Raw genomic sequence first — 23,366 nt, forward strand, 5'->3', positions numbered from 1 at the left:
ATGAGGTGTGGACCTACAGCTTAACGTGGGATCCGAACCACATGAGCTCCCGCCGAGAATCGAGCCAGTCTTGCACGCCAAAGGAACTCTATAGTGATTAATAATGTATATCTTACGGGGAAACTGCAGGTTAGAACAATGAGACCAAGTCAACAGATCATATAAGTTATATATCATAGTCCTATTGTGAAAATTTCCTATACTGATCTTGAAATTTAATCACAAAAAAACTACTAGTCTTGTGACGGAACTTCGGACGCAAAATTCAATCTTTGGTTCTTCATTTGAATGCTGATGCAAACTGACTTACCATTTACATTTCTTTTTGTAAAAGAGCTCCTTCGTGTCTAAGCTGTTACCGTACGCGCTTTTGGCTTGGGAGACCCGGGTTCGATTTTCGGCGGGAGCTCATGTGGTTCGGATTCCACTTTAGTCAGTAGGTCCACGTCTCATATAGCCTCGCTGCTGAACGGGACGCTAAACTAAAATCAACGCAACTAAACTAAAATCAATCTTTTTGTAAAAAAAACGAGTTTACCAGGATTACTCATGGCTTGTTCTTCTACTAGAGGAAATATTGTCTTCAAACGCAAAAATATGTTAAGTTATTCAATATTCTCGCAACGTTAGTATCGCGTTGATCCTAGCGGTGTTCAGCTTCTTGATTTATGGAATTTAAGTTACGCATTGAATGATGAGTTTAAATGGAATAAATGGGTATACGTCAAGCGATTCACAGAGGGCATTCTGATATGGTTCGCATTGACCAGTTTATAATGTACGGTGTTACTTCAAAATTGCTGTTCATAAAATATGGGAGGTGATGAAAATGTTGAAAACTTGTTGAAAAATTTTACTAGTCATTTTGGTAACTCGTAGGTGGTATGGGGCTAGCCTGATATAATATCTCAAAGGGATACCCGGTATCTGAATTTTTGGAAGACAGTAACTGATAATATTGAAACTTCGAATTACCTAGGAAGAAAGTTCCCTTATATCTTACACCTGGGACGAATTAATAGTTTGGTTTGATTTTTTTTTCCACAAAGGTTAGTTGCTGACTTTATATGGGTACTCCTCTGTACTTTCGAACGATTTTCAAAGCGTTTAAAAGAAGCACAACACTATATTATGAACTTTGAATTTTATTTTGAAAATTTGAAACAAAGACCTTTTTCTAGAAAATATGTTTAGTTTTTTAAAAAGCCATATATTAACATAGATAAGAGCTAAAATGAGAGGCATTAATTAAAATAATATCAGAGAATTGACAAAGCATCAACATGAGTCGGCAACTTTCACTTGTCAAAGAAAAGAATATAACCTAACGCCCATTTTACAATGAGCTACATTGACAAGTAAACTGCAGCAATATACAGAACAAGCCATCCATGCATTGCTTTTACAGGGTAGTCCATTTGTTTTTATTTCCGTGAATTTCATTTCTTTTGCTCCGCGAACAGTACCCTAGGAAAGAGTCGAAAGTTTGAAAATGTAAAGATTATTCGAGAATCAAAATTTGAAGTAAGTGAAATGCTTCGGAATATTTGTAAGCGTATCTGCATACCATTAGAACCAATGTTGGCAAAAACCATGGTTTTTATTGAAAAAACAAAAAAAAAGTTTTTTTTTTTTTGGTTTAAACCAGGTTTTTTTGGTTTAAATAATTTGCTCTATATATTTATATCACATATGAGCAGAAATAAGCTTTTTTCACCTTGGTGTTAGTATGCAACAACCGGGTTATGCTGGAAGGGGTCACATAAGCTTAAAGCGGAATCCAAACCGCTTCTCGGCTTACATCCAAGAGAAATTGTCCTCCATTTGAACTCGAAACCGGGACTAATTAGCCACAAATGCGATACGTCTGCCGACTCACTCACGAAAGACTCCTGATAAAAATACGTTGACTGATCTTTACATATTTTTAATATAATCGTCAAGAGTCATTAGGACAGAAGGACAAAAAGATAAACAATTGCACAAGTGGAACCATTATACAGAATTACATATGTACAATTTCAAAGTACTACAGAGAACAGAAGAACTAATTTTGTCCAAGTCAGTTCACTACGACTTTTATTAGTCCAAGTTAAAGAAATATAACGACTTACTTTGCATATCAGTAAGAAAAGTGAATAAAGATACGAATTATTTGAATCCACTTTGGCTCTGACCCATTTATACATAAATAGTTACCGAAGATTCTTGTTATTTCAATAATTGCCTCCAGTGGGTTTTGTATGACTCCCCTCCCCAAAAAAGTACGGCATTTCGATGTATTTTATTAATAGTAAACATTATTAAAACGAAACAATGTTTAGAATTTTCCTTTTGTTGCATACCAATAATAACAAACTATAAAAATATCACAAAAGAAACATCCATAAAGTTACATAAAAAAGTTACTTTTGTAATATAATCTCTTTGAGTAAAGAATGGGTAATTTAGGTCTGAATATAGTACGAATAATATAAGGGAGTGAAATGTGATAACCCACAAATATGTGTTCATAAAGATTTTACGAATATTTACACGTTTACGAACATTTTTCATTTTTTTGGTTTAAACCAGTTGTTTTTTTTGAAAAAACCAGCTGGTTTAAACCACCTTGGTTTAAACCAGCCAACCCTGATTAGAACTAATTTTACTAATCAACATTTGCATATCTTTCTGCAACATTTTGTATTTTAGACTTTTGTGAATCGTAGAGTTTTGTGAATAATGTAAATATTTGCACATATGTGTTTCATAGGTCATATTTTTTACAATACATATTGAATTTCTATACTGCACTTATTCTTTAGGTATTCATGGAAGTACTCTTCACCGTATTTCGTGAGATAGTTTGATATACTGTAAATGAGTGAACGTTTTCCAGCTTTACTGGTGAAGCTTTTCTTATGTCCACTCTCGTAGAAGGGGATGTACGAGGGAACGCAATGCTAAACAGAAGTTACAGAACGGTGTTACTGCGATATGTGCTATAAAGCTCAGGACGAATTAGTTTTGTAACATGTAGTGTACATTGCGTATTGAAGTGTTTAGGTTACAATAAAAGTACATATTTGAACACCGTAAACTCATTCATCTATTTAATTTTATCTATGATACACAAAGAATGAAAAAGTGCGTGACTGAAGAGGGAATTAAACCCGGACCTTCGGCATACCTTCCTATGCGTTAAATATTATGCTGTCCAGTTCTTTCCCTGAACAGCCACACACCTTCTAACTCCTGAAGTCAAGTGTTCTTTCACTCAGACTATATGGTTTGCACCACAACTTCCTGTTTTGCTTGCTGGTCCTCTTAAGGTATTGACACAACCGTCAGAGGTGTTCTAAAAGCAGACGCAGGATTGTCCAAGTGCAACAGGAAGTTGTGGTACAAACCATGTGGTCTGAGTGAAAGAACACCGACTTTAGCCCTGAGAAGATCGTTTCCGTGAGTTTTTTCGTTGTACTCCTCTTCTTTCCACACCCTAATTTCATCAATTATTCCATCATTATTCACTTGCCTTAATCATTGGCTCGCTTAGCCTAAAGGTTATAATTGTGGGACGTTAAACTGAAAGATTTCATTTTAAAGAGTGAGAGTGTGTGTGGCTATTCAGGGGACGGACTGGATAGTGTAGTGGTTAAGGCAACTTTTGGTGTGAGGCAGTGTGTGGTTGTTCAGCGAAAGGGCTGGGTAGCGTAATGGTTAACGCGTCAGCACAGTATGCCGAAGGTCCTGGTCTCGGTCCAATCATGCACTTTTTCACTGTTTGTGAAATCATTGAATTTGCACGTATAGAGGAATTGGTGGTTCAATACTCGATTCTTTCTCTACTCGTTATTATAGTTTTATCTATCAATGTCACGCTGTTTATTCTTGTAGTGATGTTTTCGATTTCTCAACTTCATCAGAGCAAGTAGAAATGATGAGTTGAAAAGTTTGGTTTGTTCTGTCATTTGATGAAGATGAAGAGCAAAGAGTCACTGAAATTGTAAACAACGTAACATTATAGAGAAAAGTGAATAGACGGGTTTGGATTTTGAGTTTGGTAACGTTTTTGCGAGACGGAAAGAATGGGATTGAGTTAGTGGTTTGAGATCCTGTGTTTGCCATCAGTTTTTCTTGTTTGCTTATTTCCAAATTGTAACCTTTAATATATTATTATTCGTTCTTCGTACATATAAATTGTCTTAGGACAAATAAATGTTTGCAACACAGTCAGTCTTTTTGACAAGGAATTCTGAACCTGGGTACAAGAATATTTATAATATATGTGGACTTTTAAGTTCGGAAAGCTAGTAAGCTTTTGGGCATCAAAATTAGTATAAGTATAGTAAATTAGGCTTCAATTAATTAGTAATTGAACCTGTTCGTGATATATGCATACCTCAGAAGTGTTTCTTCATTACATTACATTCTTAATTATGACACAAGTGAAATTATTTGATGTTACGGTTGAACTTCGTATTTTATATGACTGTAATTTTTTACTAGTTATTATAGTTTATTAAAAAATGAACGTTGAGAGAAGAAATTATTTCGTTACTGTACATTTAATAAATTATTTCTGTTCTACTGAGCAGTACAAATTTATAATATATTGATCGATGTATTGTTAATAAGCATTCTTAGTCAATTTATTATTAAATTAAGTCAATGTGGGTGTTGAGGAGAGGGGTGGAATCTGAGTCCTATTTCCCCAAACATTTGGATTAATTTGTTAGATTATTTCTTAATTGTCAGGTACGATTTCAAAGGTGCAATTGTCGCAGGTTTCACCTGGAATCGCACTCGAACCAACACATAAAAACACTGTCCTTTTACTTATTTGTAGAGCGTTTCTCATTGTCTCATCAAATTCTCAAAACCGAAAATATTAGGTATTGAGTTTTAATATTAGGAAGTTTCTAAACATTGTATTATATCTAATGTGGTAGGAATGAAGGTTCTTCTTCTCAGTGTCGGATTGTGTATTTGTATTGCTTGACATAGTATTTATTTATTCATTGTAGGTGATTTTGCTGTTTTACTGAACTCTGGAATGACGATGAAACAAGCTCTACTCTACAATTTTCTGTCAGCCTGTACCTGTTATCTTGGACTGATAGTTGGAATTTTGTTGGGAGAAATAGAAGCAAGCACTTATATATTCGGATTTGCGGCAGGAATGTTTTTGTACATATCATTGGTAGATATGGTAAGTATTTCAAAACTTTGTGTAGAATTAATCGACTCTCATACACATTTAAAGTTCGTTATAAAACTATAATTTTTCTTCCTTTACTTGATTTTTTTTTTTAAAGAAAGGAATAGAACAAGGACAAGGGGAAAAATAATATGAATTTTTTGCTCTAACGTGGTTTTTATTATTGCTCATACATACGAATTTGCAATAGATTTGCAGAGATACAGGTCGTCCTACTTTTCCTACTAGAAAGTAGGAATGGTCATACTGATGAAAAGAAAGCCTACTCTTTCGGCTTTTCAATCAGAAATAAATACATACGCAAATTAGAATTGTATATGCAAGAAATACTTCCATGAAGTATACGCTGCACTGTTTGTTGAAACACGTGGTTAATCGTGATTCCAGCAGTTGAAAGGATTATAACTCAGTGATCAATTGTACATAAATCTAACATCTTCCCAAACGAGACCAAAGTTAGGGCGAAACGATAGATATAAATTGTTACTGCATAATATAAAATATTTTCCTTTGTGGACTGTTAGCCAGTTGCATTTTCTAGTACATGTGTCATTATTAATTGAGAATTTTTTAAAACTGTTCCAGAAAAAGGAGCTATTATGTTTGTACTTCATGAAGAAACTTGTACTCGTGTCAAGGGTTTGTTAGGTCGCTTCATAAATACCAGTAAATAAACAGATTGCATTTCTTGCTTACCTAACAAAATCCACATCACCACTATCGACCATGTTTAATGTGATGACCACCAGTATGGGCCATTGCTCATCGAAGTTTTCATTGCAACATACTTCGTTGCAGCTGTATCAGGTATATATTGTCCCACTTCTGCTTGCAGACTTTCCAGAGGCCATCAAACGTATGAACCAGAGTTTGAAAAACACCGTTCGAACAAAAGCATAGTAATTCATGGGATTAGCACCTGGACTCGCAACAGGTATATACTAGAACGGAGTAGCATGGACACCAATTGCAGCTGCCATGCATTGGTAGAAGGTCTGTGATACTTTGGACGTGTAATTTGAAGCTTCGTCCTGGTATAGATCCAGACGATGGGATTATCACCCAGAATACTGGTATGTCGTCTCTGCAAACTGGAGACAGGCCATGTTCTTGGTAATGATCACCATTGATTTTGACTTTTTTTTTTTTTTTTTTTTTTTTTTTTTTTTTTTTTTTTTTTTTTTTTTACGAATCTTGAACTTATAGCAAAGGCAATAACAACCATAAAACTTTCCGAGAAAGAAGAAAACCAGTTGAGAATGTTCAAAGAGCATTGCCAGAACGAACTTAAAAAGAATGGAGACATGGACGGGGAAGGATAACTGTCATTGTAGATGTAAAAGTAAATCTTTCTATCCACACCTTCTCTTTCTCGCAAAAATTAGCAAAATATCATCTCTCTGTGACTTACAGTTCTCGGGATATGGCTGCTTAAATATCTAGAAATTCGAACTTTTTGGGTGAATATCTGGGGAACGGTGGCCAGTTGGCCAGTAGACAGTTAACCAGCGGCCCCTGGTTACTATTTGGTACCAAAATGTTCACCATCCTTTTAGGTATTGATCAACACCAATATGGTCTCTGTGTGACTTACGGTTCTCGAGATTTGGCTCCTTAAATCTCCCGGAATCGGAACTATCTTTTGGACAATATGACGGAAACGGTAAGTCATAGAGAGATGTTAATCAATCCCTAATAGAATGTTAAACATTTTCGTACCGATATTAATTGATGGCCACTGGCCAAACCAGTGGCCAGTTGGACAGTGGCCACCAGTTACTATTTTTTACCTAAGTATTTACCATCCTCTTAGGTATTGATCAATATCAATATAATCTCTCCACAACTTACCCAGCTATGGCTCCTTAAATATCTAGAAATTGGCCATTTTTGACCAATAACACGGGAACGGTAAGTCATAGAGAGATGATATTGGTATTAATCAATGCCTAAGAGCAGAGGCGAATCCAGGATATGATCAAAGGAGGGGCTAAACCATATTTTGCCATTTTATGCAGTGTAAAGCAGGATTGAAGCCCATTTTATCCAGTGTATACCTGAGCGTCAAGGAAGGGGCTATGGCCTCTTCCCCCTGGATCCGCCACTGCCTAAGAGGATGGTAAACATTTTGGTACTGATATTAATTGGTGGCCAGTTGGACAGTAACCACCGGTTATTATTTTATACCAAAATATTTACCATCCTCTTAGATATTGATCAACACCAATATGATCTCTCTATGACTTACGGTTCCCGAGATATGGCTCCTTAAATCTGGAAGTCTGCCATTTTTTGGCTAATATCTCGGGAACGGTAAGAGTGACGCGAAAAATTTAATCACCTTCTCTGATAGTTTTTGATGCTCTATCGAATGCACGGTTCAAAATTGAAAAAAAAAAAATCGCAAATAACAGACAAACATACACAGACTTAGAGAATTCAACAACGAACTTTTTAAGTTCGTTGAAAATAGCCACAATTGGCAACCTTTCGCTAAACATTACAATTAATAAACATTATGCGAATTACGGAATCACCTCATACTTACTAAAAAAGAGTGCAGGTATGTAAGCGTATCTAGCAAGAATTGCCCAAAAATATGTACTGATTAATTTTGGTCCTTCGGAATTTTGAGCTAAAAGCAATAGTTACGGATATATGAGCTATTTTTCACCAATGTTAAACATTAGCTGCTGGCCATATTGTCGACCACTTTGGAGAAACCTCCCCATACCATAAACGCGTACCCAAGCTAAAAACATCCTTAGACATGTAGGAAACAAATTTTGAACATAAATTCTCTGTATACAACTCCGTGCAACAGTCGTCAGTAGTATGGCTCCTAGAATACATGTCTACAGAAAGTGTTAGTAACTATCAGTCAAACTATGAGCGACTAGGTACATGAACACCAATGCGAGTGTTGTTATGCCCAGAAAAGACAGAACGAGTTGAGTACATCCTAGTGGAAACCTAGATGCATCTTTCATTACTGAAACATCAACGAGAGAGAGAGAGAGAGAACGAACTAACTAACTAACTAACTTTGGTGGCTCATAAGATCTGCACACGGAAATATATATATATATATATATATATATATATATATATATATATATGCGACTAAGCAGACCAATGCTAAGTTTGATGAAGATCGGGTTAGTTCATTAAACAGTTAAAAAAAAAAAAAAAAAAAAAAGAAACTAGTTTTGAATGTTATTCAAAGAAAGCTTTATTAATGAAAACACTGCATTCTTTGCAACTACTAAGATAAAATATACATTTTGGTAACACACAATCTTCAACGTAGGAGTGATTTAAAAAGTAAAAGCAGTAAATGGTGATTAGTGAGATCTAATCTCTATAGACTAGTTCCAGTCATTGTGGCATTTCGAAAGTTCACAGATACAGAATCTGGAACAGGCTATTACATTCTTTCTACATATGCAAGTGTTTGGCTCTGCACTGCACAAGTCTGACAAGTAGAAATGTGAGAGAAGTCAGGAGGAAGTTATTCTGCGGTAATTTGAGGAATACACCCTGTTTCAAGTTTGACACACCCATATTCACTAAAATTACGTATATCTTGTAGATATGTTAACAGAGTGTACCACCAGTTAACTTGTAAATATGCCCTCTCGATGTGTAGTGCCATACTAGATGATGTTGGTGGGAGCTTTGTGAAGTCTAAAGTTTTCATTCGATAGTATTTCATGATTCTGAAGTCATCCATTTTCCTAGTCTTTAAACAACATCCTTGCCAAATGCTCTTCAGCATTTTCAGTTATTGGGCTTGACAGTTGATCTTTTCCGAAGTCTTTAATCAAGTATGAATAGTTTTTTTGCCACTTTCAAAGCTGTTTGTTTTGTGCCAAATTTGCTGGTAGTATCACACCCACTCAGAGAATGAATCGCAGGAAATACTTCAATAACTCGTATTGAAACCGTTTAATCTACAACATTTGGATATATCTTGTATATTGTCTTTCCCCAAAAGGTCCAAAATTCGTTTACGCCATTTGGTTGAAACTCTTTATGAAAATAATAAACAGCACAAACAAACACATCTGTGTCTAATATTGCTATTAACACACTGTCAATGTGTGAATACTTACAGTGATTTATGTGAAGAATTGTTCTTTCATCGGCTTCTTCAAGTGTTACACTGATGATGTTCTTTTATCACATTGCTTTCTTCTAATTTGTGAGCTTTTCTCCATCCATACTGCTTAAATAAACTTACTTGAGAGTCAGTCCTTTTGTTGAATAAAGTATTTTACACAACTGTTGAAATTGTGTTTAGTTTTGAATTGAAGCCCAAAATACATCCATGTCCTTGGACAAAGGTGTGACACTGCTTTAGATTGTTATGTTAATTCGTCTCATTCTCTGCAGCTTTTATACTCTCATCTTTGTAAATATCAAAGACGATATCAACCCTTTTGATTGATTTTGAGAGGTAAATTATCCTCTTTTGCATATTGTCAGCAAAGTAGCCAAAGATTTTCATTGAATCCATAGCAGTAGCAGCTATGGTGCGAGCATGAAGCATAAAATCAAATACTATACAGGATGTATTTAGAAGACATTGGAGTATGGTTTTTATTTTTATTTCAAACTTTTTACTAATTCTGATTTGTTTGCTTTCATCAGATTGCCATTTTTGGCCAAAAAGAATGACGTTGGTGTTAGCCCAAATGTTAAAAGTTTATTAATTGAGTAGCCATGATATCTTGAAATATCAATTTTTCTCTCAGCATTAGATGTTTCCACTTTCACTTCAACATTTTTTTTTTCTTTTGCTTTTCTTTACTCTGGTGCCCTCTTCTTAACGAAAGTGGATCTATCGTAATGTAGATCATATTCATGATTTTTACAATTCCACAGATTCGTCTATGAAGAATACTTATTGAGTACGTCTCATGCTTTATTATGACTTGTAATGCTACAGCCTCTTTCCTCCGGGTCATTTCTATAATACCACACTTCCCTTCAGTTGGTTGGTTGTAGCACATCTTCAAGCCCTGATTCATACCTACACTGCTGAACTTCCTTTCTCCATACTAAACAATAAATTCGCCTCTTTTTAAAGACTCTACTATATCAGGAAGTTTCAGTCTTTATAGTAAACTGAATCCCATTTTGCATAATTGACTTTACCAAAGAAAGAAGAAAAAAGCAAGGCTCTGCCGAATGCACATAAATAGAGATCCCAGTTCCCCTCTCTCTCAGGTCTAATGATGTCTCTCAATATAGGGAATAATATGTTTAGAAGAAAGTTCCAATAACAAAAAGTTTGAACTTCATTCGTCCTGTTTGATAAAGTCAAAATGGCAGTCCTGTAGAAGACCACTCACATCTTCAGTTTTCTTCTTCACATTATAAACTATCCTTGTCCGTGCACAAAGTTTCCAGAATTTTGAACTGATCAAAGAGTGCTGGTACTTCTCAATTTTAGATTTCATGAAAAACTGTTGAAGCTGGATTCGTTGTACAGCTTCTGCTATTATGTGTTCATGCCACGAACTCCTCTACAGTAATGATTGCCTTGTAACTTTCGGCCACTTTGGGATCAAATGTTTCAGTCTCCACTAATGCTTCAAAGATTTCATTATCTTTGAGATGAACCCAGTCCAAAAGTTTTCAAACTTATCAGTGAACTGCAATTGTAGTTCCCTGGCTAAATGGTATATTCCTTCGTCACTCCACAGAGTTCCACCTCTTGATTTATCTGTATCAAAAAGTCCTGAAAATTTACTATGGTTGTGTATATAGATGCTTGATTGTTGGCTAGAAAAGGAATAATGGAAACAGATGCTGAAATAGTGTTTGGAAGCTTCTTTTCAGTACAGTAATAAGTGAGTTAAAAGCGCTCCACGAAGGCAGAGCAATTATCTCAGAAACTGCTGGTAGATACATCATAGTTTGATAAAAATCGTGCCATTGCCTATGTAAAATTTATTTTTGATGTTGAAACTGATGTTTGCATGCCTGGGATAGTTACTGGACGAAAAGTTATGATCATGTTCTCTCTTACTTTAAGGTTGTTAAATGGCACTAGCTTTTGACAGCTCAAAACATCATTCAGTTTTTGTTGTGTTTACCAAATGTAAAACTATTCAAATCTAAGGTCTGAATTACTGCATTATGATGATGTACATTCTGAAATAGTACGAAGACTGTGTTATGCAAGCTACCAATGTCTGATTTTGTACCCTCTTGATGGTCAAAGTCATCCATAACTGCTTGAAACGGAATACCTCTGGCTAAGTGCAACGGGACACGGTGATCTACCATTAGTTCCACAGCTCTTGCTACAAAAGAATGATGCATTCTTTGAACAGTGTCATAGTTACTGCATACATTAACGTGGTTCAAAGATGTTATTAAAGTTTTAGATTTGCATATTCCATGAATTGCCTGTGCAGTAGAGACATGAAATGGGATGTTACATATAACACATATTTCAAAACTGCTGGTTTTCTTCTGTCGTCTTGGTGCTGGAGTAAGTTCTACTTTTTTATGACCTTTATTTGTCTTCTTACAGATGCAGCTTTCTAAAATCCTAAAACATAAAACAAATCAAATAATTAATCTCATATACTTAGTTTTTTGTACCAAGTTTAATTAATGGTTTCAGAAAATAAATTATATTCATTGCCAATCTAAAACTTTATGTAATTCATGTAAAAAATGGCGTATCTGATTTAAAATAATGTGTGGATGAATTTTGGTCCTTTGAAATTTTGTGCTAAAAGCAATAGTTTCGGAGGTATAGGCTATTTTCCACCAATGTTGCACTTTGCCTGTTCGGCCATATTGGAAGAAACCTCCCCATATCAGAAATGCATACCCAAGCTAAAAACTATTCTTAGACATATAGGAAATCAGTTTCAAAGATAAATTCTCTGTACACCTCCGTGCAACAGTCGTCAGTAGTATGGCTCTGCACTAATGGAAAAATTTACTCGTGCTCGTGAAGGTGTCTTAAATATTTCCACCAACAACAGTATACTTCCCGTTCTTCATTTCTTTCCACAGGCAAAAACAAGATCGGATTAAATAGGTTAGCTTTCTTTACATTATTTTGACATTTCAAAAACAACTTCATCAGTTTGTTTTTCTGTGAATTTGGAAGGGAAAAAAAGCTGTACATATTGAACTCAAGATCTGTATTACGATTACCTAAAGTAGTGGTTGCAATATTACTAAATAACTAATAAAGACGGACAAATTAACAGCAGTTGAGGAATGTTCAGAAGTGAAAATGTATGAAGTGAATTTGATCCACATATTCTTGCGTGCTTTATATGTGTAAAAACAAAAAGCCTATTTTAGATTTTTTTTTTAATGTCATGTACAGTCGAATACATAATTACCTTGTTGTCACGTAGAATAGCAATTAATTGTTCCTTGTTAAACACTACTAAGATATATTTAATTATTTATGTGTGCTTGTTTCGAAAGTGACAATATTTTTTCTGTGAATTCTTCTGTGAATAAAATGCAGTAAATTATTTATTAGACACACATACGATCATGTATGTTTCTAGATCATTTTAATACTGCGCATGGTTTAATTTCAGTATTCCATTGGATATTTATCTTCATTATTTGAAGTTAGAATTTAGTGCCTATTTTCGTGTTTTTATTACCTGAATAACCAATTTATATTCAACAGTTACTAAAAGGTCCCTAAACAAGCGCTTTGTGACCACAGTCTTGCTAACAAAGGACGATAACCAGCCAGATGGCAAGCGCTCAACTGAGTAATGCATGGCCAGCTTACTAGATCCCAGTGTCATTATTTTGTCTTGTATAGACCAGAGTTCGCTATATCTCAATTTGAAGAGTTTACCAATGTTCTTGCAAGGCACCGAAAATTGAGCCTGTACAGGATATATAACCCGAAACTATTAGAACAAAAAGCTCGTTCGCTTCATATACTCGAGAGCACAGTTAGTAAAATCCTGATACTCCTAAAAATAACTTTTATATTAATTATACTTGTTTTTAAATAATCTAACTGTAATATATATATATATATATATTTTTTTTTTTTTGTGTAATAATTAGAACTAGGAATTTTAGGTGCTGTACCCTATTGTCATTCATATTAAAATATCCAAATTAACTTGTCTTGGAAAGAAAATATTAAATAAAATCGTAGCTGTTTTGTTTGCAATTTTTTGCACTTTTTTCAACGTCATCACTAAAGACAGGAAAAGTGTTCAGAAAAAATAAGAAAATACGAAAATCAAAATCCAAAATATATATATAAAAAAATATGTACTTTTTATTCTATACTTTTTGAAAAAAAATATATATGTATATATCACCTTACATTCATATCACAATTCATTATCCTTTTTGAATCAAATCAGGCGTAGGCAGCATCATCATTTCAATAATAACTACGATTAATAATTAGCGTTTAGGGAGTAGGGAGAGGGTGATTAGATCATAACAAATTTCAAATTTCGTTTAATGTTGTACACATTTCCAATTGCTGCTTGCTATTGCTTCATTAAAAAAACAAAACAAAAAAAAGTTCACTTAATATTGTGTCTTGGCAGAAGAAAATAACTTGCAAATTATAAAGAAGTTATCATGAAGTTGTTTTTTTTTTCTTTCTTTAAAGGGTGGCGAAAAACCGCAAAAACCGAGTAATGTCAGTTAATATAATAAATAAGGGAAAACTCAGAACTCTGCTAAGAGTCAAAGAATTTCGATTTACTAAGAATGAGACTTTATAAAGGTTTTAAAATGAAAATTTTAAACAGTATTTTCCATTAACGATGTGTAACAAATTTATGTTCTGCAACTGTACGCATTATATTTTTACTTTTCGCTTGTGCAGTAGAAAATCATTCACAAAATGCAGTTGGATCACCGATTCAATGTTAAATTCGTTTTCGACGAATGCATAATTTCTAAGTTTTCGTTTCCACTAGAATCAAATTTTGGAGTTTCTTGTTCTGGATTAAGTGAAGGTAGCTAATCATACAAACGAAAGGACTTAGGAATACTGTTACTCGTATTTAAGCTTGTGTGTTCTCATTGTTAATCTAACACGTGATCCTTAAATATTGATACGTCCGATACCAAAGTGTTCTTTCTACTTTCTGCTTATAATGCACTATTTATCAATTGCTATACATTTGTAGATACTATGTGTCAAATAAGTAAATGTATACCTGTTTGAGAGTCTGGTATTCCTACACCGACTAGTGTGGAGAATATAAATTTAATTAGAGAAAGCTATGGTTTTTGGGGGAGAGGCAACGAAAGTCTGAAATACATTACGTAAGAAGGCAGAAGTTGTAATTAGAAATAGTGCATAAGAGACGACATCAAAGAGAAATACGAAATAATCTATGAAACAAACAGAAATATCATAGAAGATCCGAAGTGGAGGGGACAAAATTTGGTTGCACTAATACATCAATGACAACATATTCAGGTCGAAGTGGCCATGGTCTAATGGTTAAGACAGCCGACTACGAATCTATCTACTTAAAGTGTTCTTTCATTTTTGTTCATTTTTACCATTCTTCATAGGTCAAAAGTTTTAATATTTTACTAAAATAAGGTAAAAATGATATTGTCGTTTATGATATAATTTTGACAATCAAAATTAAGTTTGAATGATCATGGAAGTAGAAAAGTGTTTTAAATTATGTAAGGAATATTAAATATATACTAGGTTTCAGAATAAGAAAGCCTCTATTCCTGGAAATCCACAGGACACCTTCACGCCTCTGTCCCTTGTCAACAGGGCATAAATCTAAGAAAACAATAGGAGTCTCTCGGTTAGAAAGAGGAAAAGAAGGTGCCAAACGTCCCTTTTTCTCCAGATTTCTTTTATCTAATTTCTCACAAAAAGTAATAACATTATGTTTTTATTTCTCACTTGTTTTTTCCTTTCCTTTCTTTTATTTTCTTTTTTCTTTCTTTCTTTCTTTTTTTTTGTTTCTTCTTCTACCTAATGACATCGGACATCTGGCAACATCCGCGAACCACTGTCCTAACAAAGGTTGGTTGCCTTTTTGGTAGTTGTATGAGACAAGGCTGTTATGTTTTGAAATGAACAAGACTAGAAATATAAGTTAGTTCTGAAAAAGTAAATGAGTTATACTTTTTTCTTTTACTTTTATCTTTTTAATATGTTGTAGAGTTACACATTTTCATGTAAATCATTAATATAACTCTAATAACAGTAAAATAACTACAAAAATTAGGTATGTTCTAAACTATCATATGCAGCCTTCTTGGGAAATACATTTATTATAATTTGCATAATCTTTACCTTATTAAATTGTATACCATACTTGTTTGTTCTCAACTGTAGTGCGTGATACGCGATTCACTTGAATGCTATTTGTGTGTCTTTTACGGACTAATGTTCAATCTGTGAAAACCACAAGGGCAGACCTCGAGAACCACTAATGGTCCGCGAGTCACAGTTTGAGAAACTCTGTAGAAAATATCTCAACGACAGATCGTTGGGATACGTCACTCGTATGTATAGAGCTACAGGATGTATAGAGCTACGTCACAATTGAGAAGCCTGTGGGAAAGATACTTCTTACGAAGGTAATATCAATCCTAAGAATTGGATTGGCAGATGATAGAATCTAATTACTAAAATATGTCTACGATAGTGTATTTTCAAATTTCTACACCACACAGTTAGCAGATTTACGAATTCTTAAAAAATCAGACGTACTCGCTAAATTGAATGAAAAGCCGAATAAATTGGCGTAGCTGGCAAATAAACTAGGAAACGATCGTCAGGGAAAATTTTATTCACATGTACACAACATAAAACATAAAACCAATTATAGTTTTATGAATATTCAACGTAAATATTTGAATAAACTTGAAACAATTGATTTTTTTAAACCTAATTTCAGGTACCAGAAATGAATGAGGTAGCAGAGGAAGCAAGTAAAGTTAGTGTTAAAAGAGCATGTCAGACCATACTTTTGCAGAACATTGGAATGGGCGTCGGAGTACTAACCCTTTACATTCTTGCTAGGTACCAAGACAATATCAGATTTTCGTAGCCACTGGCTATCAATAGCTGTTGTGCAGTGATGGTATCAAAACTACTTCGTTGCACTACTGCTTTTCCTGTGCTTACTGTGATACCGTTGAAATCTCATGTGTATATGTTCTTGATTCAGTTCGTTAGACTTTTGGTTTTAAGTAGACTCATGCTATTTAAATACAAAGATGGGTGCTATTACATGCATTATTAAATGTAAGTGATGGGCTGGCAATGGTAGAAGACTATTGGTAAGATTTCTGTGTGAGTCTATTTTCCTTGTTGATAAACATGGTAGAAGAGTTTCTACATCCGTGGTAGTAATACTGATTATCCTTTTTTATGTTCATTCAGGGTAAGTTACTAAGCACCATATAAGCTAGTACGTTAGCTTGTTTGAACATGTACATTGCGCGAATGCATTTTCTAAATAGTATTCAGAAGCAAGTTATAGTTTGAACACAAGTTTCATTCAATTGAAATAATTATATATATATCACCAGTATGTATTACATTGTAATATGTAGAAGTATGAACACAGTGACTAGTTGTTTTATTTTATTGTATTTTTTATTTTTTTTTCTGTTTAATATTCAAACCTTAAACAGAATTGCTTCGGCTATTTCAAAAATACTCAGAGAGTTCCTTGTATTTCTGTACAAAGTTGTTGTTGTTTTGTCTGAAAGTACAATCGGGAGCAAAACACTGGCTAACTGTATTTCTTGGAAAAATTCTATTTGCGCTTTCAACTAGAACTTTGTTTTTATCCAATGGCTATCATTTTGGATATCACAGCCATTGAAAGAAAATTTGAGTTGTCAGATTTTTAGTTCCCAGTTTTGCAAACTTGAGTTACCAGTGTTTTTGGTGTAGAGGAGAGAGATTAATTAATGACTTACCTCATATAGTGTGTTAGTGAAATGCGTAAACCAAATTTTCTATATTGACTGCTCACTTTCTGTTACACCTTTTTGTTTTGTTCTCTTTATTTATCTTCGCAAGCTGTGAATATTAAAATAAACATTTGGAAGTTTTAAGAACGTTTCAGCTTCTGGAATATATTTTAATCATCAGTAGCAGTTGCATTTGTACTTGCATTTAGTTTTTAGATAAACTATTCTTAGGTTATTGAACTTTCTCGACTGGAATCTCAGTAAATGGATTTGCCAAAGTGACATTTAATTTGAATATACATTCCAAGTGTGAAGAGTTCTAGTGGAAATCAATATTTGACTTTTTTTCCTTTTTTTTTTTTTTTTTTTTTTTTTAAGTGTATTGAGTTACAAACTTCAACACAGAGCAAGATAGGATCTCCGAGAAATTATCATACTTAATAATTTTAACTTGATACGTACTAAGCTATTTATTGATATTTCATGTATATGAAGGCTTTATTTTCATAAGAGTGAACATCAGCGAAATGTTCCTTAGGATTTTTAGAATTGTAATTCTAATTTAATTTTAAATATGTTTAGAAAAATTGAAAAAAAAATAAATAAATAAAAAGAAAAAATCAATGTAGACGTCCATCCTTCCAATTGATTTTTTTTAATGCCTCATTCCAAAGTGGCGTCCATGTAATGAAATTTCTTTTATTCATGCCTTTTGATAAATTGGTTAATGGAGTGCAATTTTTACTGGTTTAAAATTTAATTGTGTTGTGCTTAATTTAACGAGAAAAAGAACATTACTGAGATATTTATGAAAGTCACAGAATTAAGTAACATTTTCAAGGGGTCAAAACTTGAGAACTTGATTTTACCTTTCTCTTTTTACGGAGCAGTTCTACACATATACGTATCGAATTATCCTACTTAACTGTGTTAATAATAAACTGAACTAAGAGAAAAGTATTGCTTAATATTTTAAAGAAGTATTTACGTTTAATGTGGTTTTAAAAATCTTTGTGTCATGACAGTTTGAGTGTCATATTTGAAATTTTAAACATTTGAGTATGTTAAATAAAACAGCGTGTATTAGATATAAGGGTAGATTTTACCCAAACCTGCAATAAAACTTGCTACTGATATATATGATCTTGTGTATACTAAACAAAATATTTGTAATCACTAGTTAAGGGAAAGTTGACCAATGTAAGATCTTCCCCTTCACCGCCTCTGTTTTTCGTTTTATACATGTGCTTTTCACGCATCATGTTAATATTTTTATATATGTATATATATAATCTGTGCCAAATCATGACGATGTTGTTTCACATCTTTAGCAAAAATGCTTACAGGTTTGAAAGGACTTATTGGGTTTTTACATTAAATTTAACTTGACTCATATGTATAGAAATGATACACTTGGAAATAAACCAGGGATAAATAACGAAAATAATTTCATTCAAAGCCCGATTTCGCATTAAACAGAATGGCTGTTAAGAACCAAGATAAACCTTGTTCGAAAAATTATAACCCAGTAATACAAAATAGCTTTACCCGCCTGATTATCTCCAAATACTGTTGTACAGCTGTGTTAAGTGATGAATTCCCTTTGTTTATTCTTTCGGAAAGACGGGCGAAATTCCATTCAGTTTTGTGTGAATTTTAAATCAAAAATAATTCTGTTGCATATAGCTAATAACAGTACTAACCCAAAACTCACAAGTACCAGTTCCATGGATATTGTATTTGGTGATTCCATAATCATGAATTCGTGTCTACTTAAAATTTTCAGAATACGTATATTTTCTTAGTTTCATACTTGTATGAGATTTAACCTATTAATTTCCAGTGACCTTTTCCAAGATTATTTAAGGAAAGTATTCTTTTATTATTTTTTAAAGAAGATTTAATTAACAAACTCTCTAGATACCACCATATTTTGCACAAGAAGTAAAAGAGGCACAGTTTAATTATTATTATTATTATTATTATTTGTTTGTTTCCCTAAAAATAACTTTTTAAAAAGTGAATTATAAACTCTCGCAAAGTTGTATACATTTTTTTCTTTTTGTCAAGGATTGTGTTTTATTTATTTGATTATTTATTATTTGAAGAAAGAAAAAAAATAGTTGGAATGTATTAGTTGTAAGCTTTTATAATAAAAACCAATATTTTTAAGCCAAAGATTTTTATGAAAATGTTGCATGCCAAGTCCCAGCAATCGTATCTGCGGTCAGCTTCATCTCGCGTTAAAGAGCTACTAAACTGGAAATTTTAACTGTATTTTCTATTATTATTATTGTATCTTTATAAAAATATATACAATTTTTTTAAGAAAACATAGAATAAAAATTAAAAAAATAAAATAAGATGGGACTTACTAGTGCGAAATACATATAAATTTTAGTCATTTACTTTTGTAACAAATTTTGTCTTGAACGCCGTGAAGGAATATAAATGCATACATGCAGACAGGTGACAAATTTTGTTAGAAGGTCTATTTCTAGTTTCCTAGAAAATGTTACACCATTTGAAGTGCACTCGTTCCTTGTATGGGGTAGAGCTGCATCGTCAGCAGTGTCATTTTATTATTAAATTTATTATGTGCAGTGATTTTTCACACATTTTGGGACAAATTCTGAGTATGATGTACTATATTACTTTGTAAACCTTCCGAACCGCTTTCTTCTTCTCTTAAATCGTTATTATAAGGTTTATGTTTTGTATTATTAATATTAAAAATATGAAAGTTATATAGTGAGTATGTTTTGACGATTGTTAACTTTTTTTTTTTTTTTTTAAATTTAAAATGGATCCAAATTTTGAACCACATTACATTCGTATTGGAGACACGAGTAGATGAAACAATCTTCTTTGTGTTAAAATGATTGGCGTTCTCGTCTTTGGTCCAGGAGTTTGGATTTCACGTGATACTGTAGGACCACATCTTATGTACTCTCGTTGCTGAAACTCTAACTAACGAGTGAATTTAGGCATTATGTTTACACGTTTGAAGAAATCATTGTATTGCATGATTGAAAATATTAATTATATATTTTTCACGTAATATCGCTAAGAATGGTAGACATTAAGAGAGCCAAGATTTAGCAATGAATAGAAGTGATTCGTTACGTGAGTTGCATTTGAAGAATGAAGAATAGAACATGGACATTAATTTACTTAAGTCTTTAATTAAATCTCTACTTTTTTATGTCATTAGTGTGTGCTGTAGCATGTTTTTACCTTGTAAACACGTGCTGTGTACATTTTGAGATATTCTTCAATTTGGAGAAAATAATATTTTTAAGTTCTGAGAAGCTAACACCAGAATGAGGTTATTACATATTACAAAAGATAAATCACATATGTGAGTTTCTGGATTTGTTTCAATGATTAATAAAAGGAGCAAGTAAATTCCTATGACAAGATTACAATCATGTGTGTGTATATAAGTAACTCATACTTGAAAAAATCTATGAATGTTACATTACATTTTTTTTTTTTTTAATTTGTTGAAGTCTGAATGAACCTGAATGGGAGTAATGATATATACAAAAAATAAATTAAATTTAAAAAGATACTCATTATAACAAAAAATCTATTACGACATGTATTAGTCACTATCTTTGTTACATTGTAGATAAAGATAGAAACCATAAGTTAAAATTGTTGATTTGTTTGTGTTGTCCTTGCTTTAGGTCATTTGTTGTTACTATATTTTCATTATTGTAGCAAATTCAGTTTCATGTTTATAATACATAGAAACGTGTGAGAATTTGTAAGTGTTTTGTAAACAGACATTTTTAAAAATGTTTATTAAAAGTACTGAAGGTATTAAGTGTTTTATGATTTCTAGATGTTCCGATTTTACGATCTGGATATCTCCCCTCCTCTTCCACTCACACACACACAAACACAAACCTTGGCTACTATGGCCGAGTTAATCGCAGAACTTATTTCTATTTTCATGCCACCGCCGTCAGATTTCATGACTTCTTTCTTGTTTGTTTTGACAGATAGTTGTCACAAACTAAATATGTCAGGGAAAACGAGAGAATTTGTTTTTGCTTTAGGACTACCGTATGAGCGTAAAGTTAAAAGGAATCTTGTAAGTGCTGGAAACAGATCAAAATTGAATTTTTGGCAAGGTAAAATATTAATGCATTTAAATTAACTTCAAAACGTGTACTACAATCGAGTTTTAATTAAAAAATGAGCAAGAAATATTATTTTAAAAATTCCTAACTAGATAAGTATTACTTATACATATTTGAGGATAACCGTTGAGCTCCTTAGAACACATATTTGATGATAACCCGTGGACTTCATAGAACACATATTTGATGATAACGCTTGAGCTCCTTAGAACATATATTCGAGGATAACCCTTGAGCTCCTTAGAACACATATTTGATGATAATCCGTGAACTCCTTAGAACACATATTTGAGGATAACCCTTGAGCTCCTTAGAACTGATAATGTGTTGCAGTCTTTTCCAACTGAATGTTTTGTGACCTCACAATTTGCTTCTCCCATTCTCAGTCAACCACACAGGGAGCAGACATCAAACTTAGCGTTGAAAACTCCAGCGGTGACAAACAAGAACATCGATGGCGTGGATGATGGCTTTCTAGACACGCTACTCGTGAATCTATGGCTAATGGTACACTACTATTTGTTTTATTGTATTCTGCTACCTCGACCCCTCCCTTCCTGTGCTCCAACTATTCTTCACAACCCTTCCCCGATCTCTAAAGCTTGATTCTACGTCACACATCGGTCAGTTGAAAATTAGTGATACATTGGCTGAATGATTCAACATAAAGCCGGAAGGGGCCAGTCACGTTGATCATGGGACGGTTGGTTGCTGTAATACTGAAAACAAGTATACACACACTAACATTCATTGTAGTTATGTCAGAACATTTTGTGTGGTGATTAGGCATACGGATTATGTTCACAATATTTATACCTTTTTTTAAAAAGAGCTTTATAGTTAGAGTATTTGTGTTTGCGTATACGTTGACAAAGTTTCCCAACTACACTATTGAAAACTTCTGAATTGTTCGTCATTTGTACGTAAAATGGTAAATCTTCAGAGTAAACGATGGAATCCTTATGTATAGTTGGCAATACTCTGTAAATAGTGAGAGAAATGATTAGAGATAAGAATTACAAATTTGAAATTAATTGCATCTCTGTTGGTAGAAAACAAGAGTGGGTATTTCTTAAAACTCGGATTAAATATTCATATTTTTTTTATTAAGTCTTAATGTATTAGGGATCGGGATCCGAATTTTTTCAGATTAAATATTTAAAGGTTTCCTGAATTTTAAGTTTTATGATTAGAGTTTGTTACGTTTCCTCGATTCCCATATGTTAATAAAGTTTTATGGAGTTTCAACGGAGCTTATACAATTTTAGGAACAAAATAAGTGGTTTGTGAAGTCGTCTGTGTGCCGTCCCTGTCAATAGTATTATTTTTTCCTTCTTCACTCGTATTTCACTACAGTATGTGCACTGGTAACAGTTTCGATGCTTTACCATACGTACTACCACGTGATTTCAGTTTAACTTCGCAAAAGTCACTTGGAAAATTTGGGAGGTGAATCTACAGTTGAAAACAAGCAAAAAATGTCATATGAGCATTGGATGAATGAGGCTTCGTTTGGCCGCTAGATGCATCTGAAATGTCACGTTCCGAGGCGGCATTTTGCAATATCGCGAGAACGGAGAGAAATAGGAATGTCGGGTCAAAAGATTTCAAAGGAAACCCCATCCGAAGAATCCAATTATGCATAAGTGATGGCGAAACAGTGGCGGCGCCAGGGGGACCACAAAGAAAGTGAATGAAACGCGGGGAAAAGTGAACAATTTACACTCACAAACTGTAGGAGCGGATGTTACATGGAACATGCAACAACAAATGTTAATGAACAAAGGCAACAATGGCTACGCAGTAGCGACAGTATGGAAGGCGGAATGTAGGAATACGGCATTTTTGTAACGGAGAGAAATAGAAATGTCGGGTAAAAAGATTTCAAAGAAAATTCCATCCAAAGAATCCAATTATGCACACACAGTGCGGAACAGTGGCGGCGCATGGGAGCTAAAAATAAACTGTTAAATACTCTTTGTGATGAAACGTGCAGATCATACAAAACACGTATGGAAGAAGATAGAAGATGTATTGTAAAAACAAGAGATGTTGTACTTACCGTGGTC

At 33.5% G+C, this 23,366-nt stretch overlaps 1 protein-coding gene across 4 annotated transcripts in view; it reads left to right on the forward strand.

Moving 5' to 3' along the window:
- Nucleotides 1-20,974, forward strand: part of LOC145688520 (metal cation symporter ZIP14-like) — a 137,985-nt gene extending 117,011 nt beyond the window's left edge. For all 4 annotated transcript variants that reach the window (XM_081762874.1, XM_081762873.1, XM_081762875.1 and 1 more), the window contains exons 9-10: nt 5,010-5,194; nt 16,120-20,974. In XM_081762874.1, the coding sequence (XP_081619000.1) occupies nt 5,010-5,194; nt 16,120-16,272 (338 nt within the window). In that variant the 3' untranslated portion in view covers nt 16,273-20,974. The remainder of the gene's footprint in view (nt 1-5,009; nt 5,195-16,119) is intronic.
- Nucleotides 20,975-23,366: the final 2,392 nt, after the last annotated feature.

Source organism: Thermobia domestica, chromosome 6 (genome assembly GCF_964235325.1).
Source record: "Thermobia domestica chromosome 6, izTheDome1.hap1.1, whole genome shotgun sequence".
NCBI classification, from domain to species: domain Eukaryota; kingdom Metazoa; phylum Arthropoda; class Insecta; order Zygentoma; family Lepismatidae; genus Thermobia; species Thermobia domestica.